The 15,463-nt window shown below is 34.9% G+C and overlaps 1 protein-coding gene across 1 annotated transcript in view; it reads left to right on the top strand.

Annotated features, from left to right (window-relative positions):
- Positions 1–15,463, top strand: part of LOC106465558 (BRO1 domain-containing protein BROX-like) — a 45,096-nt gene that overhangs the window by 12,852 nt on the left and 16,781 nt on the right. Inside the window, exons 4-6 of the mRNA XM_013925785.2 lie at positions 940–1,012; positions 9,515–9,620; positions 10,097–10,186. Coding sequence (XP_013781239.1) covers positions 940–1,012; positions 9,515–9,620; positions 10,097–10,186 — 269 coding nt within the window. The remainder of the gene's footprint in view (positions 1–939; positions 1,013–9,514; positions 9,621–10,096; positions 10,187–15,463) is intronic.

Here is a 15,463-nt window from a genome sequence, read left to right on the forward strand (position 1 = left end):
AAACAGCATTACATGCCAAATGTGTGTCTCATCGTGTGCCATCACTATAAGGGATTAGAGTATATTAAACTTTACACATTATATAGGCTACACTAACGTGATGTTTAGTCTGTTTGTTTAACTATTATACGTAATGTATGTTTTTTGGGGGGTAGTTAATGAAAGTGTTCCAAAATGTGACATTAATTTTTTGACAACCTAATAGTCTGGCCACATTGATTTGAAAGTGTTACACATTAATTTTTTTTTTTTAAGATGATTAAATTGAGATCAACTTAGCACTCAAAATTCATAAGCAGAGGGTTCAAATATGTCTGAATTCAAGTAAACAATTGCAGTATAGTATAACTACATATAAAAACTTCCTTCTTTTATGTGGAATAATGCTTGATAATAATGTTTTTGTTAACAACTTAATAGTTATATTAACTGCAGTTCCCAGAACAGAAAAAAATAAAAATAAAACATGAGTATGTAGTTTCATAGCCATTCTATCTACAAAAAATAATGATAAACATTCAGAATGAAGAGTATATCTTAGCGTAATAAGATATTGTACTAACTAAATACTACCAAGATGAACTATTCACATAAGGATCCAAAGAGGATAATATTATGTAATTTTGTACAATAATTACCAGACCAAATTTATACTTAAAGTACAAGAAAGCTACAGTTAAAGTGTGTTATTCTGAAAATATGGATATTTTTACAAACATTTGAAACCAGTGGTGCCTTTTACCCTTTGTGCTGTAACAGGTGATTTTAATGAATTGTAATACCATTTGGTATTGTGAAATGTTTTTATTTTCTACACTAATCTGTTCTACATGGTGAATTTCTTATTATTTTCCTGTTGTTTCTTGTCAATATTTTTATGTACATGTGTTAAGTGTAGTGTTATCTAAGATATTTAAATATGTTGGTTTCTTATCTCAGAGTTGCAATGGAAGAAGCTAAAGAAATTCACAAGTGTCTTCGTAAGGCAGCAGGAATTTTTCACTCGATACAGGTAAGCTTCTGATTTCTGATTCCCAAAAGATAGAAATATACTGAATTTTTATCAGTTTCTTTCATACTGTATATTATATGTGTATTAAATCAATGTCTACATGCATTCTCAAAATGAATGATAGTAATGTACTCATCATCATAATGTATCACAGGGTTTACTTATCACTAATAGATTTTGTATTTTGGATGGATTGTAATGCAGATGAAAAATTATTTCTCCAAATGAGTGTGCATACTTAAAGCAAGATACTGGTGTCTTAACTCTCTTTCTACAAGGTCAATCGAATTGACCGAGTTCGTAACCATTACAATTCTTTTGTACACAAAACATCCATTTTTTAATAAAGTATTTTTACTAGAGATTTATATTGAGTCTCTTTTTGACTAGTCTGAGTACAAAGTGATTTTCATGTTAAGATTAAAAATACTTTGTCTCAAAAAGCTTAAATTTCCTTTGCCTAATCTATAAAACCTCCTATATAAACTTCAAACGTTTATTTTTTAGTAAAACTATATTTTATCTGTTATTTTCTCTACCCTGTCTCTATAGAAGGTTAGTCAGTTTGACTGACCTTTTAATCACCAAAAACAAAAAAATCAAAATAAATCTAAATTATCCTTTTTTTTCTTTCTAGAATGACTTCAGATTGTTACCTGAAACAATATTTGTTTATCATAAATAGCTTTAAACTCATAACAGTATACATCTATTTATACTTAAATATTATTGTTTTATTGTCCTTTGGACTGTGTCTAACTGCTATTTGTGCCATATAAGTTATAAATCACGTGGAAAATGTGCAGCTCACATTACAGCAGTGGTTCCCAACCTTTTTACCACCAAAGACCCCTTTTATTATTATTTTTTCCCCATGGATGCCATGTTTTTGAAAGATTTCATCTTACCAATAAACTGTTTTTATTAACTAATAACTAACTAATTTTCCCATTTTTCACTATCAAATGAAAGACATATATAATTGAGTGTACAATTAAAAAACAGCAGCATTAAAAAACTTACTTATTTAATGAGATGATATTACCTTTGTGGACTCGCAGTTGCCCAGGGACCACTATGTTACAGTATCATATTACATAACGCACAGACTACTTGTCAGCAACTTGTGAGCATACTTTGTGAAAAATTATTATTATTATTCTTTATTTTATCTGTCTAACCTAAAAAGTTTCTAAATGTTAGATTTTGGTTAGTTTTATAATAATAAATAAAACATGCACATGAAAAACGAGACCTAAAGTACTCGCCTGAGCTTTTTTTTTTCTGTTGACTGTCATTGACACTTAACCCTATTTTTTTTATGCTAATGGTAATATTACAATAAATTAATTTTTATTTAATTAAATATTGCTCCAAAGACCACAGAATAATAATATGAAAAAGCAGAATAAGTCCCATAAATATCAAAATTTGTCTGGCTTTCTAACTGTGCGACAAGAGCTGTTAAAAATTCAGATAAGCTTTTTGATGTGTTATCCATGGGAATAAAATTTGAACTGGAAGCAAAATCAATAATTTCTTTACAGAAAACAACATAATATGTCATTTGATAGATTAAAAGCTTGGCTCTCTATTGGTTATAAATAATATAGTATTAAACATCAGAGAGAACTATTGGCAATTTCTGAAAGAGAGAATGTGACAGGTTGGCATGGCAAGAGGGTTCTGATTTCCTATTTGATGGTAACCAAATAAGATTGAAGACTATAAAAATTTCACTTTACTTGTGCGTGATGACAATATCATAATGAGTAATTTACTCTAAATTTCCTACTTGTTGGAGGGGGTGGTAAGTAAATTAAAGAAGAGCATATGCTTTATTGTATAGTAGTGTTTATTAGCTCAGTGATTGTATTTATTTTTGGCTTTGTGACTGTTGTTTGTTCTTAGGTCAATGGTGTGTGTGTGTGTATTATTTCCAAGACAATACCTCACCTCTTCACACAGAATAACTTGATCCCTTTTGCATTTGCCTATTAGATTTGCATGCCACTAGGTTTAAGCTAACTCCTACCTCAAAATCAAGTGTTTAATATGAACTGTGCTAGTGCATGATGACATCATTTCTTACAATAGCCCTCCACCAATAGGAGGGTGACACAACCTCCTTGTGCAGTAACTCCCCTTGAGCACTTTCTTTCAAAATAACTTCATTCTTTTCCTTGGCATTGTCCATAATGGATGTGTTTTTGACATTATTAATCAATTACATGAGAATTAAATTACGAAACTTAAATTTTGTTTAAGTTTTGTTGTTTTTTTTTTTTTTTACTAAAAAACAAAATTTTCTTTCCTGCTTACCCATTATGAATTCTCCACTGACATAGGACCTGTGTGTTGTGGCTACAGGGGTCGTGTTGTTTATGGAGAATCTGACAGCCTTTGTTCAACATATTGTGGGTTTCTTCATGCATACTGGTCTTTTTCTCCCATCCATTCTGAATTTGTTCCTTCTGCCCAATTTGAACATGATCAGGATGATTATGATGATGATTTTGACAGACTATCTTCCCCAACAGTATTTGCTCTAGTCAGAGCTTCAGTTGTATAAGAAAATCCCCACCTTTTTAATCTCTGCTTTGATATGATTTCACAGGTATATTATTTTCTTTCTTTATTGTCTTTTGACTTCTCCTGTGCTTTAATACATGAAGCCCATACTCAAGACTATTCTGTTTCCCTTCCTTCCTTCACCTGTCATTAGGGTTCTTGCAGACTCATTTCTCAAACACCTGCACACCTGTACTAACATGTCTCATCCTTCTTATCTGTTTACTCTTTTGTCACAGTTAACAGCTATTATTCATTTATGTTACTTGATTCCATGTCTTTGGAGTTTCTTTTATCTATTTGGGAGTTGGACTTTTTTATTTTTATTTCCCTTTCTAATGCTCAATTTTTGCTTCTCCATCTCTTTCTTATCATCCTCCTGTATTACCTTTCGTCACTTCTCCTTGTGTCTGAGGAACTTCATCGTGCTCAGGAGGGGTTTTATGGAGAGGTTTGTTCTCTTCTTTTCACCACATTGGCCCATACTACTTCTTCTGCTCTATTTCTCCTTACTTTGTTCCTCTGCTGTTAGGATGGGATGCTCTCCTGGCTGATGTACATCTCCCTTACACTCATCTCTGAGATCATTGTTAAGCTCCATTTGTTTTGTAAAAAATGGCTATACAACCAGTCACTTTTCTATGTGATGCTTCTATAAGCATAATTGTCTACAAAATAAATTGTTCATTTATCATCCATTTATACAATTTTCTACTGAATAAATAACTGACTAATGTCTTGCCGATTTTGTATAAGAGAACCATCTAACCACATATTTATTTATATGCTTTGAAACAACAAGTTATCCACTTAACTATCTATGTGATTTTGTATAAAAGAACTATCTGACGACTTCAATCTATATGCTTTTCTATAAAAAACTGGCTAATTACATGTTTCTGAATCACTATAGACCTTGGGTACATCAGTCTTCATTGCTTATTATGGTTTCTCATCTTTCTTAACCTTACCATTCTGTTCCTGTTCCTAGTCCTGTTGAATCCACATCTTCTCTTCCTGTTCCAGCTTCTTGGCCTTCTTCTACTTCCCGTTCTCCCACTTCATAATGTAAGGGTCATAGGTGCCTACTCTGTTGAGTGTGGCCCTGTGAGCCCCATCTGTCTCTCTTTGCCAGCCTTTCATCTCCATTTTCTTCCAACAGTAGGGTTCTTCAAGTTCTTACCCACAGTCTATTTCTCCACTTCCTTTTTTCCTCCCTCTGTTCCCCTTTATCTTCAGTGTCTAGAGGATGCAGTTTTGGATCTCTTGGCCAAGAACACCATCAAGAAGGTATTTAACCCTAAACCTGGTTATTACTCTCATTCTTTTATGATCCCTAAGAAGACTAGTCTGGCATATAGTTATTGACATATCATCTCTCAACTGGTTTCTTATTGTCCAATGGTTTTTTTTACTTGAACTTTGGAGGATCAAGGTGGACATTTCAGACAACTTTTTTACATATACCAATCTCCCCGTCCTCCAAGCATTTTCTTTCTTCTGTCCATTGGGATTATGTTTTCCAGTTCAATGCTCTTCCTTTTGGCATTGCTTTGGATTTGTATATTTTTATTTGAATCATGGATGCATTTGCCTGTCTTGTTCACAGATTGAGGCTGAGGTTCCATTATTACATGGATGACTGGCTTCTCCTCAACAACTTTTTGAGAGGATGTCTTCTCTCACATCTCTAATCTTCTGCATCAGACTGCTTGGCTGGACTAGCTTGTCAAGACTTCCAAGTCCTTTCTTATGGTTGGCCTGTACTTGGTGCATCTGGGCATGTTTTTCAACTCTCATCTCAGTCAGACTCAGCTTCACCACATCTCTTATGAACAATGGAATGTGTTCTCACCAAGATTTGTGCTTCTTTTTTCCATTGGGCACACAAGGTTCTTTTGCTTTTGGGAACACTGGCTTCCCATTGAACCTCTCATTTATTAAAGCAACACACACACAATCACCTCTTTTTTGTGAAATTATGGGACCAGTTGAACATTTCTTGAGATTTGTTGTCCTTGAGTGTGTGCCTATCTTCTGCTTTTCTTAAGGACTTGTCTTGGTTGCTTGACCATGGCATTCCCTTGCCACACACCCCTTGCATGTTAGTGGGGGGGCATCTCTGAATGACTACATGACTTTGAGCATGTTGGGCATTCTCTCCCTTTTCTCATGAATTGGTTCATCACGATCCACTCTGACAATTCCACTGTCATTTCTTATATCAACCATTGGGGGTAACCATTCCAGGGCATCTCTGAATGACTACATGACTTTGGGCATGTTGGGCATTTTCTCCCTTTTCTCATGGATTGGTTTATCATGATCCACTCTGAAAATTCCACTATCATTTCTTATATCAACCATTGGGGGGTACCCATTCCGGGACTTCTTTCACATGTTGGACTTATTATTTTGTGCTTATTCCTATTAGGTTTATCTCGTGGCTTGTCATGTGCCAGGGGCTCTGAACGTAGTGGCAGAATAAAAAATACCTCTCTTGGCCAGACAGGGTTCCAACCACGTAGTGGTCTCTCCACTCTCAGGTTTTTCATTGGGTGTGCTCAGATGGGCATGCCTCTCATTAATACCTTCACCATTCTTAACACTAGACTTCTCCTTTTCAGGTCCTCACTTCATCTTCTTTTGGCCCTGACTGTCAGTGCTCTCTCCCAGGACTGTTCTCATCTTTTTCTTTATGCGTATCCTCCTATTCTTCTTCTCCCTCATGTCCTTGCTTTGATATGTAACACTCCATGTAGGGTCCTGTTGGTGTTGCCTCTTTGGCTGGCACAACCCTGATTTCCTCTGCTTTGTCAATTGATGTATGGGCCCCTCTTCTTCTGCTCGAGTCCCACTCCCTTTTGCTCTAGTCATGTCCCTCTTTCACCCAGGGGTGTCATCCCTTCATCTTTACATGTGGTTTTTGTCTAGTTTGTTGCCTGCAGGGCTGGACTGCAATCACGTTGCCTTTTTCTTATCTCATTCCTGTCATCCTTCAACTCTATTCATCTATTCAACAGAAATGTCAGGTGCTTTGACATTGGTCCATCAGCCTCTCCATTCTGCCTGGCCATCCTACTGTGGCATACTTATTGGTGTTTTTCACATGATTTTTTGTCCATGTATTGCCAATTTCCACTATTGCTGGTTTTCAGGTGGTTTTATAAGCTATATTTTGCCTTTCCTGTTATCGTAAGGTTTTCTTCTCCTATCCTCTCCACTTTGTTCTGATCCTTCTTTCTTTACCGACCTCATAGCCCTACTCCCATTCTTAACTGGGACATTGATTGGATTTTACATGCTCCATCTGAACTGTTGGCTTCATTTTCATTATACCTTCTTTCTCTGAAGACATATTTTCTTCTCCTCACCTTTGGTTGCCATTGTTCAGAGGTATATGCCATTGATACTCTCTTTCCCCATACTTACTTCCTCCTTTATCCAGTCTGAGCCTTTCTTCCTAGGACTTCAGCTGCTCAGGAAGGTGATCATTCTTTCACATTTTGTTGTATCAGATTTGTCAGCTGTCTCACTCTCTTATGTCTTATTTTCACCAACCTCCTGGACAACATCCTTCAGGTTGGCATGTGGATGATTCTGCCCATGTTCATCTCCCATTATCTTCATCATTTGGCTGTTTTGTCTCCTGTAGGATTTCGACTTTCTCCAGTCACTGTTCTTCAATAAAACTACATATCATCTTTGAGAAGGGTAAGTACTTTTTCTTTTTTGTCACTCTTCCCTTTTATAGGATCCTGCCAGGTGGTCGGTGCTACCTTTCCAGGTATGCTTATTTCTCATTATCTGCAGGGGTAATGGAAAGCTTTCAACCCATCCACCTTTTCTCTACCAGTGCCCACCATTGAGGCAGGAGGTATCCTTGTGGTATTAAAATTCTTCAATTGCTTGATCTAGACTGTACTATTCTTTAGACTATCATGGAAAAAGCTGGCACCATTTATTTGGCTCATGTTTGCTGGTGGTCACCCATTGCACTATCTCTAGTAAAAGATCTTTCTGGCAGGTGTCCAGTGGGGATCTGGACATTTCTCTGGGTCTCCACCCATTTCTTCTAGTGGAGCACAAGAGACCCTTGTCACTTACCAATTCCTAGCCATTGAGGTGGTGGACCTTGGAAAGTTTCTCACTGATTGTGCACAACACTGGTGGGAAGTAGGGTTGTGATGGTACTGTCTGTGTAGTGCAGGTCAACCCTCAAATAGCTAGTGTTTCCTCTTCCTGAAGTGAGAATTTGTCTGTCCAGTTGAGTCGAGGTGAGACACATACCATACAGTCTGATTGCACCGTAATCACATTACACTTCTTGGCTCACCAAACACTTGTGTGATGGATCATGATCTAATTCCACCCATCTCTGCAATACTTGGGGCTTTTTGCCTTTCTCTTTGTTTCCTTTTGAGCAAAAAGTATACCTTGGTCGAAATGAGATGTGGTTTCCCATGGGTGTATTCCAATGGAGCTTTTGCCATCAGGTGTCACACTTCATGGTTTTTTTTGGGCTCTTTCTGAAGGAAGCTCATCTGTGTTTAATGTTTGCACTGGCACCTCCACCATTTCATTGTTGGATACTAGCTATTCTGTGTGTGTGTGAAGGTGGGGATTGTCTCTGTAGTTAACATTTTTCTCAACTGGAAATGAATTTCCAATAGATATTCTCCTCTTCACACCTTTCCACTCATCTTCCCCACTTCTCATGCACTTCCTTCTTGCCTCGTCTAAGAATGACATTATTTTGAGAGCAAATGCTTAATGGGAGTTACTGTGCAAGGAGGTTGTGTCATTGTCCTATTGATTGAGAGCTATCATTGCATGAAAATGTCATCATGCATTAATGCAGTTCATGTTAAACACATGATTTTTAAATGGGAGTTAGCTCAAGGCATACAAATATCATAGACAGATGCATGAGGGATCAAGCTATTCTGTGTGCAGAGGTGATTATCTACCAGAAATACTATTTCAGATAAGGAAAATGTTTACTTTTAGCTCTCTATTATCTAGTTCTTGGCTTCATGATTATGTTTTTTGTTAGTCAGAGGTGGTTTTGCTTTGTCTTGATTCTTGTATTTTTTGTTTAAGATTCATTTTGATGTACAGCACTTCTTACATAGCTTGTTAAAAATGGTATATTACAGAATTAGAAAAACTTTAAGTAATAAACAGACTTAGTGTATGTATTTCATTGAAAGTTGTGTATTTGACATTTTTGTTTTTGTGTGTAATTTTGAAACTTGTTTCTACTGATGATTATTATAATTTATGAAGAACTTGTTTGATAATGATAACAAAATATTTAGAGTTTGACAGTATTATTTGTAACCACTAATATTAAAATTACTTTGATCTGAATTCACTCTTGAATTCAATTTTTAAGTAGCTTTACTTAAATGCATGTATATAGTTATTCAGCATAAGCCAGTACATCATTTTTCATCACAGTAGTTATTCATTCTTCCAAATACTAATTGTTTTTGAAAAAAAAGGTATCAAATGGAAGTGCTCTTGGACTTTCCACTTTCTCATTAGCCACATCTTCATTTGCTTCTATAGTTCTAAGTTTTTACAACTTCTTTGAATACCTTTCACTGTAATGTTGTGGATAGCAAGTTTTAAGAATAATTGGTTTAAAAAGTAGTTTTGGTGTTTAGTAATGAGTCCAAGAAATGTTTATACATTATGTAAATACAAAAAATTTAGATCAGTAATATCATTTTGATATTTGAAAATGTTTACTTAACAATATAGTTAATAAAAAAAAGCCAGATTAAAGGTACATTTTAGTTTTTTTTTAGTTTTGTAATTTCACACGTGAGAACTCAAGAATTAAATAGCTTGATATTCTTTATATGTGAAAGATATGTTTCAAGTATGTGTAAAATAAGTTAACCTAAACTGTAACTTGTATAGGAACAGTATGTGACACAACTGTTAGAGAAGCCAGAACCAGGTTCTGACCTAGACTCGCATGTTATAACATGCTATATAAACCAGTGTACAGCAGAGGCTCAAGAAGGTGAGTTTTATGAAAAACATGCTATATTTATTTCAGTATCAGTTTTAGAGTAGTACATTTACTAAATTTGTATACTTCTTTACTGTGTAATTTTACTCTGGAAGACAGAGAAACGTCACATCAAACAACAGTAACAATGTTAGAATAATGTTTTGGTAAACTAATTACAAGTATAAAAGCAAGGCTTCCATTGTTTATGGAAGTCAAGTATGTATATCAGTTTTGTCTATATTACTATTTTAAACATTGAAACAACACAAAAGACTTTTTTAATACATTTATATTACTTGTTTCCAAATGATAGAAGTTCTGTGCATGAAATTGTATGATTCATATCAGAAGTTCAGACAGAAATATGCAAATGATTAGAAATATTTTGTTTCATTTTTTAATAGTAAATAACAGTGCTATGAATTGTATTTAACTAAATAAAAAGACAGTTATTTGGTTAATGTGATATGATTTACTTCTTATAGTGACTATTGCTCGAGCTATTGAGTTGAAGCACTCACCAAGTCTGATATCAGCTTTATCAAATGAAACATACAAAATGTATAATGCTGCTGGTAATGTGTTTATTCAAATATTGTTGTCACTTGTTCAGGTTTATTAGAATCAGAAAGAAGTTTAGTTTTGATATTTCATTTTAATGAAGACCTTCAGGTTGTGATATAACCCATCATGACAATTTTACCTTCTGGTAGGTGACATAACCCATCATGACAACCTTATCTTCTGGTAGGTGACATAACCCATCATGACAACCTTATCTTCTGGTAGGTGACATAACTCATCATGACAACCTTATCTTCTGGTAGGTGACATAACCCATCATGACAACCTTATCTTCTGGTAGATGATATAACTAATCATGACAACTTTATCTTCTGGTAGGTGACATAACCCATCATGACAACCTTATCTTCTGGTAGATGATATAACTAATCATGACAACTTTATCTTCTAGTAGGTGACATAACCCATCATGACAACCTTATCTTCTGGTAGGTGACATAACTCATCAAGACAACCTTATCTTCTAGTAGGTGACATAACCCATCATGACAACCTTATCTTCTGGTAGGTGACATAACCCATCATGACAACCTTATCTTCTGGTAGGTGACATAACTCATCATGACAACCTTATCTTCTGGTAGGTGACATAACTCATCAAGACAACCTTATCTTCTAGTAGGTGACATAACATCATCATGACAACCTTATCTTCTGGTAGGTGACATAATCCATCATGACAACTTTATCTTCTGGTAGGTGATATAATACATCATGACAACGTTATCTTCTGAAGGTCACTTAATGAATAAAATGTCTATATACTCAGTCTTTCATCCCATATTTTATAACATTATTCTGTAATTTTCCATTTGAAGGATATAAACTTTTTAAAGCTTAATGTTAAGCTCAAATCAGATAGACTTATCTCTGAAATACTGAAAGCCTTTCCTTCTTGAGTTTGAACTCATGCTGTCAATAAAACACTAGATTAAAATTTTCTGAATGTCTTTTATGCATTGCAAAACAAAGGTCATATATACTTGTCCACACTTCCATCTTCCACCTGACTTATTGCATGAACATCAAAGGATCTTACATTAACAATGCTTTTCCATCATGAATTAGATTTTCTTGTTAACAGTATAGCTGTTAACTTAGTTGTCAGATTTAAAAAAACAAAACATTATATATATGTATATGGGTTCTTCTTTTTTGCCAATAGTTGAAATAAATGGTTTTTGCTTATATTTCTTAATAGTATAAATATATACTACATTATTGTTGGGCTTAGGATTCTTCTACAGAAGGTGTCTGTGACTTGTTAGTGATAAATTCAACAATGAATAAACAGCACATACTTTACTTGTTTTCAAATAATATATATATTTGGAATAAGTTAAATGTATGTACAACAAAAGCTTCACACTATAGAGATTACAATATCATAAACACTACTTATATGTAGTTATATTCTTCTTGTCAAAAGTCCACTTAGGCTTATTCAATTACTTTAGAATTTCAGTTGACAAGTCGAACTATCTTCTCTATATTACTATCATACTAGTATTCTGTGTGTGATTCACTTGCAGTTGTAGCACAAGTTACCATAATTTGTTTGGTCTTCTTTCTTCTGAAGGTCCTCTGTTCTTTTTGTCAAATTGTACCCAACCTGATTCAATTACTTTAGATCCATGTTTGACGGAATAAAATTATCCTTCTTATCTTTCTTTTTATACTGTTAGTTTCACTCTAACATATTAAATGTTAGGCCTATCACATCTATGGTACTGAACTTCACACAGCTATATTCTCTTTTGCTATTATCTGTCTGTTGTTTTCTGTCTGCTTCTTCCCGCTCATCTCACGCTACTTATATCTTTATTACATAGTTGTCTGGCCACTTTCTACATTCTCGACACCAATTAGTTATTAACAAAACCTTCTACAATCATCTGTTTTTAACTCTTATTATAACAAAACTTAAAAATTATAAAATATTCATTCACAAATATAAATTAATCACTAATATTTAAACCAAACTGTCTTTTATATCATGACATTTGCTATGATGATTTTTTCATGTAGCTATTTCTTTCACTATTGGAATTTCCTTGGGGCCTTACTTATGCAGTCTGTCTGTAGCAAATTGTAGATGCTATGTCAGTTCTGATTGTTTAACATATTTGTGCCTTTGTATACTGATATTTTTGGTGGGTATAACAATTGTGTGGACCCTTAATTTACATAAAAGAATGCCATTTTCTTTTATTTTTGATGAAGGTAAGTTTTTTAATCAGGCGTATTCACCTTCAGCGTTTGCAGAGCTGGAGTTTTCTGCTGCAGTGCTTGCCCTAGTCCTGATTACATTTCTGCTGGTCTCATTTCATTTTCTCTCAGTTATTGTTTGATAGATTATTTAGGCAGAGTAGTCATGATGAAATTTAGTTGAATGGACAGCAACTCCCTGTTGTAGAAACATAAGAATAGAAGACGACGTTTCGAAGGTCTTCTTTTTTTCGTCATCAGGTCAGTGTGTATATGGTGTTATCGGTCTTTTTAGTATTTTGATGGATTGTGGAGGGTGTTTTATGATATGTTGTAATAAACCAATAAAAGATGGAAGACTTTTGAAATGTCATCCTCTACACTTGTGTTTCTTCAACAGGCAGTTGCCATCCATTCAACTGAACTTCTTTCAGGTACTTTATATATTTTTGGTATTGAACCTACTAGCATTACACCTGAGGGTGCTTGTGTCATGTTGCCCTTCTGCTTTTCCTTCTCAAGTTGTGATCCTTAGTTTTGTCCTTGGGGGATGAGAGGTCTTCTTTTTTTTTTATTTCTGTGATCCATCATACGTTTTCTGCCCTGTGATCTATGAGTTGACTTGTTTTGAGATATTCGTTTTTGGACTGTTGTTAATTATTATTGTTCTCTTGTTTATTTTAATTAGGATGACAGGTCTACTTTGATGTCCTCTGTACCTACAGGTTTTGTTTCTATTACCATGCTGCTCATGTTCTTTTGATGTCTTTGCCCAACGGGCTATGTTGCAAGGTACTTATATTTTAATTTCTGGTTACCATTCTCTTCTAGAGTCCAGTACAATATTTTTTGATGCTTGATACATCTTACATATGATTTTTTGTGTGACATAGTGTTGATGTAAACATGGTGGGTATTTATGACTCACTCATTGACTCTTCTAGATGATTTTTTCATCTGGGCTTTTGTGCCAAGATATATATATATATTTATCCATAAAGTTTGTTTCATGTTTCTTGGGTTCATCAGATTCTTTATTTCTTTCTTCTTTTCATCCTCCAAATTTGACTCTCCCAGTTTCTGTTTGATTTTGGATCTGACAGCTTCAAACCTTTTCCACGACAAAGGAATACTGATGTTATACTTCATGTTTCTTCAGGGGTTTACTTTCATTGTTTTGTGGTGCCAAAGAAACAGAAGACTGGTCTTTCATCTTTCTCATCTCATTTGTTATCTAAGTATTTCTCCTTTCTAGATGAAACCTTTGAGAATCTGATGCAAGTGTTTTTGGATGAAGATTAGGGATTTCAAAGATGTTTATATACATGCCATGATGCATCCATCTTTCTTTTTCACATGGTGGAGTGATTTTTAGTTTATTGCCCCTCTTTTTTTTTTGGTCTGTTTTTGGCACTCTGGGTCTTCATTCACACACACACACACACACACATACTGTCATCATTACATCAATGATTAAGGGATTCTTGCTCAATGGTTACCTCACACTGAATTGACCTCCCAGATAGCTTCTTTTCTGGGATCACTCATATTAATATACTTCCAGGAACTGTTCACTTGTCTCCTTTGGTTTTGCAGTCTCCTTGAGTTTTTGTTGCACATACTTTTCCATCTGCTAGACATATCCTCTTTGTTTGGAGAACAGTGGCTTCTCTTTACTTGGCAATTCCCGTTGATTGTGCTTACTTCAGATACTGTCAGTAGGATCTTGCTCCTTCATGGAGTCTATTCTACAATTACTATTGATTGTTTCAGGTGTGGCTCATTTGTGAGTTTTCTGTGGTAGATTTCCTCTTTTTTCCATCTCCTCTGGATCAGGATCTTTTTACCAATACCTCTCCAAGTGTAGAGTGATATGTTGTGGGACTGTTATATTTAGGGCCTGTAGTTTTCTCAGATATCCCATTCTCACATTATTATGCTAGAGATTTGGGCTCTTCCACACGAATGTCGAATTCTTGCTCTTGTTACACAACTTTTGTGTTCTAGTACTCATAGACACTTTGATTTTCATGACATATATCAACAGGCAATATAAATCCCACAACCTTTGTTTGCTGCAGTTTCTCTACTTTTATGGCTACATTCACATCATGTCTTTCTCTGAGCTGGTATTTCATTGGATGTGCCAGTGGTTTGATTGTCCCATGCTTGATTAATTTGTGATGGCAGTGCATCACCTTTTGATGCTTTACTAGTTTCCAGTTTTAGGTCTAGCTTCTCTTCTTATTGCCTGATACTGATTTGCACTACTATAGTTTCTACTACTCTTGCCTGTCTCAGAGGGATTCCGATACATAGTGTTTTGATAAATCTTCCACAATGGATGTGGATGTTATGCTGTTCTTTGTTAGTGAAGCTGGCTTTGTAATATTCTTGCAGATATTCCTCCCTGGCAGTATACCAATCTCATTGGTCTGTCTTTCAGAGTTGGTGCTTGTGGAATTTGGTTTCTTGTCTTTCTACAACTCCTTAATGGTTTGCATCATTTTTTCTGTATGTCTGTCATGATCAGGGCTTGTCTGTTTTATTTCAGGTGACAGAGCTGCACTCTCAGCCATTTTCATTTGCCACAGAAATCATATGCCTCTTGTTGGCCCAATTTTTCAGGTTCTTCTTTCAAGATTTTTTTTATTATGTCTTCCACAAGTATATAGATAGACATTGTCCATGATTGGTTTAAGTTTGGTCCTAAGTTGCCTGGTTTCTTCTTTTTGAACCCTTAACCTCTTTTTTACAAATTTTCTGTATTACATTTTGTTATTTGATTCAATATGTGTCTCATGCTGTTTTCTTTTTCCAGGAAGGCTCTGTACTTATATTCTAGTAGAGTTTTCTTACCAGAGGCTTAGGTTGCAAAAGGTGATTATTAGTGCTTTTTCTCCTATTGAGTCTTTTACTTTGACTGATTTTAATTCTTCCTCTGACGAACATTTTCTGTGGCTGGTGAGGGCTGTTTGTTGCTAGTTTTCAAAAATGGAATCTTTTTTCATGGGAATCAACATTGGTTGTTTATATTAGGGCATCAAGAAATTAATAAC

Source organism: Limulus polyphemus, unplaced genomic scaffold (assembly GCF_000517525.1).
Source record: "Limulus polyphemus unplaced genomic scaffold, Limulus_polyphemus-2.1.2 Scaffold1981, whole genome shotgun sequence".
NCBI lineage: Eukaryota > Metazoa > Arthropoda > Merostomata > Xiphosura > Limulidae > Limulus > Limulus polyphemus.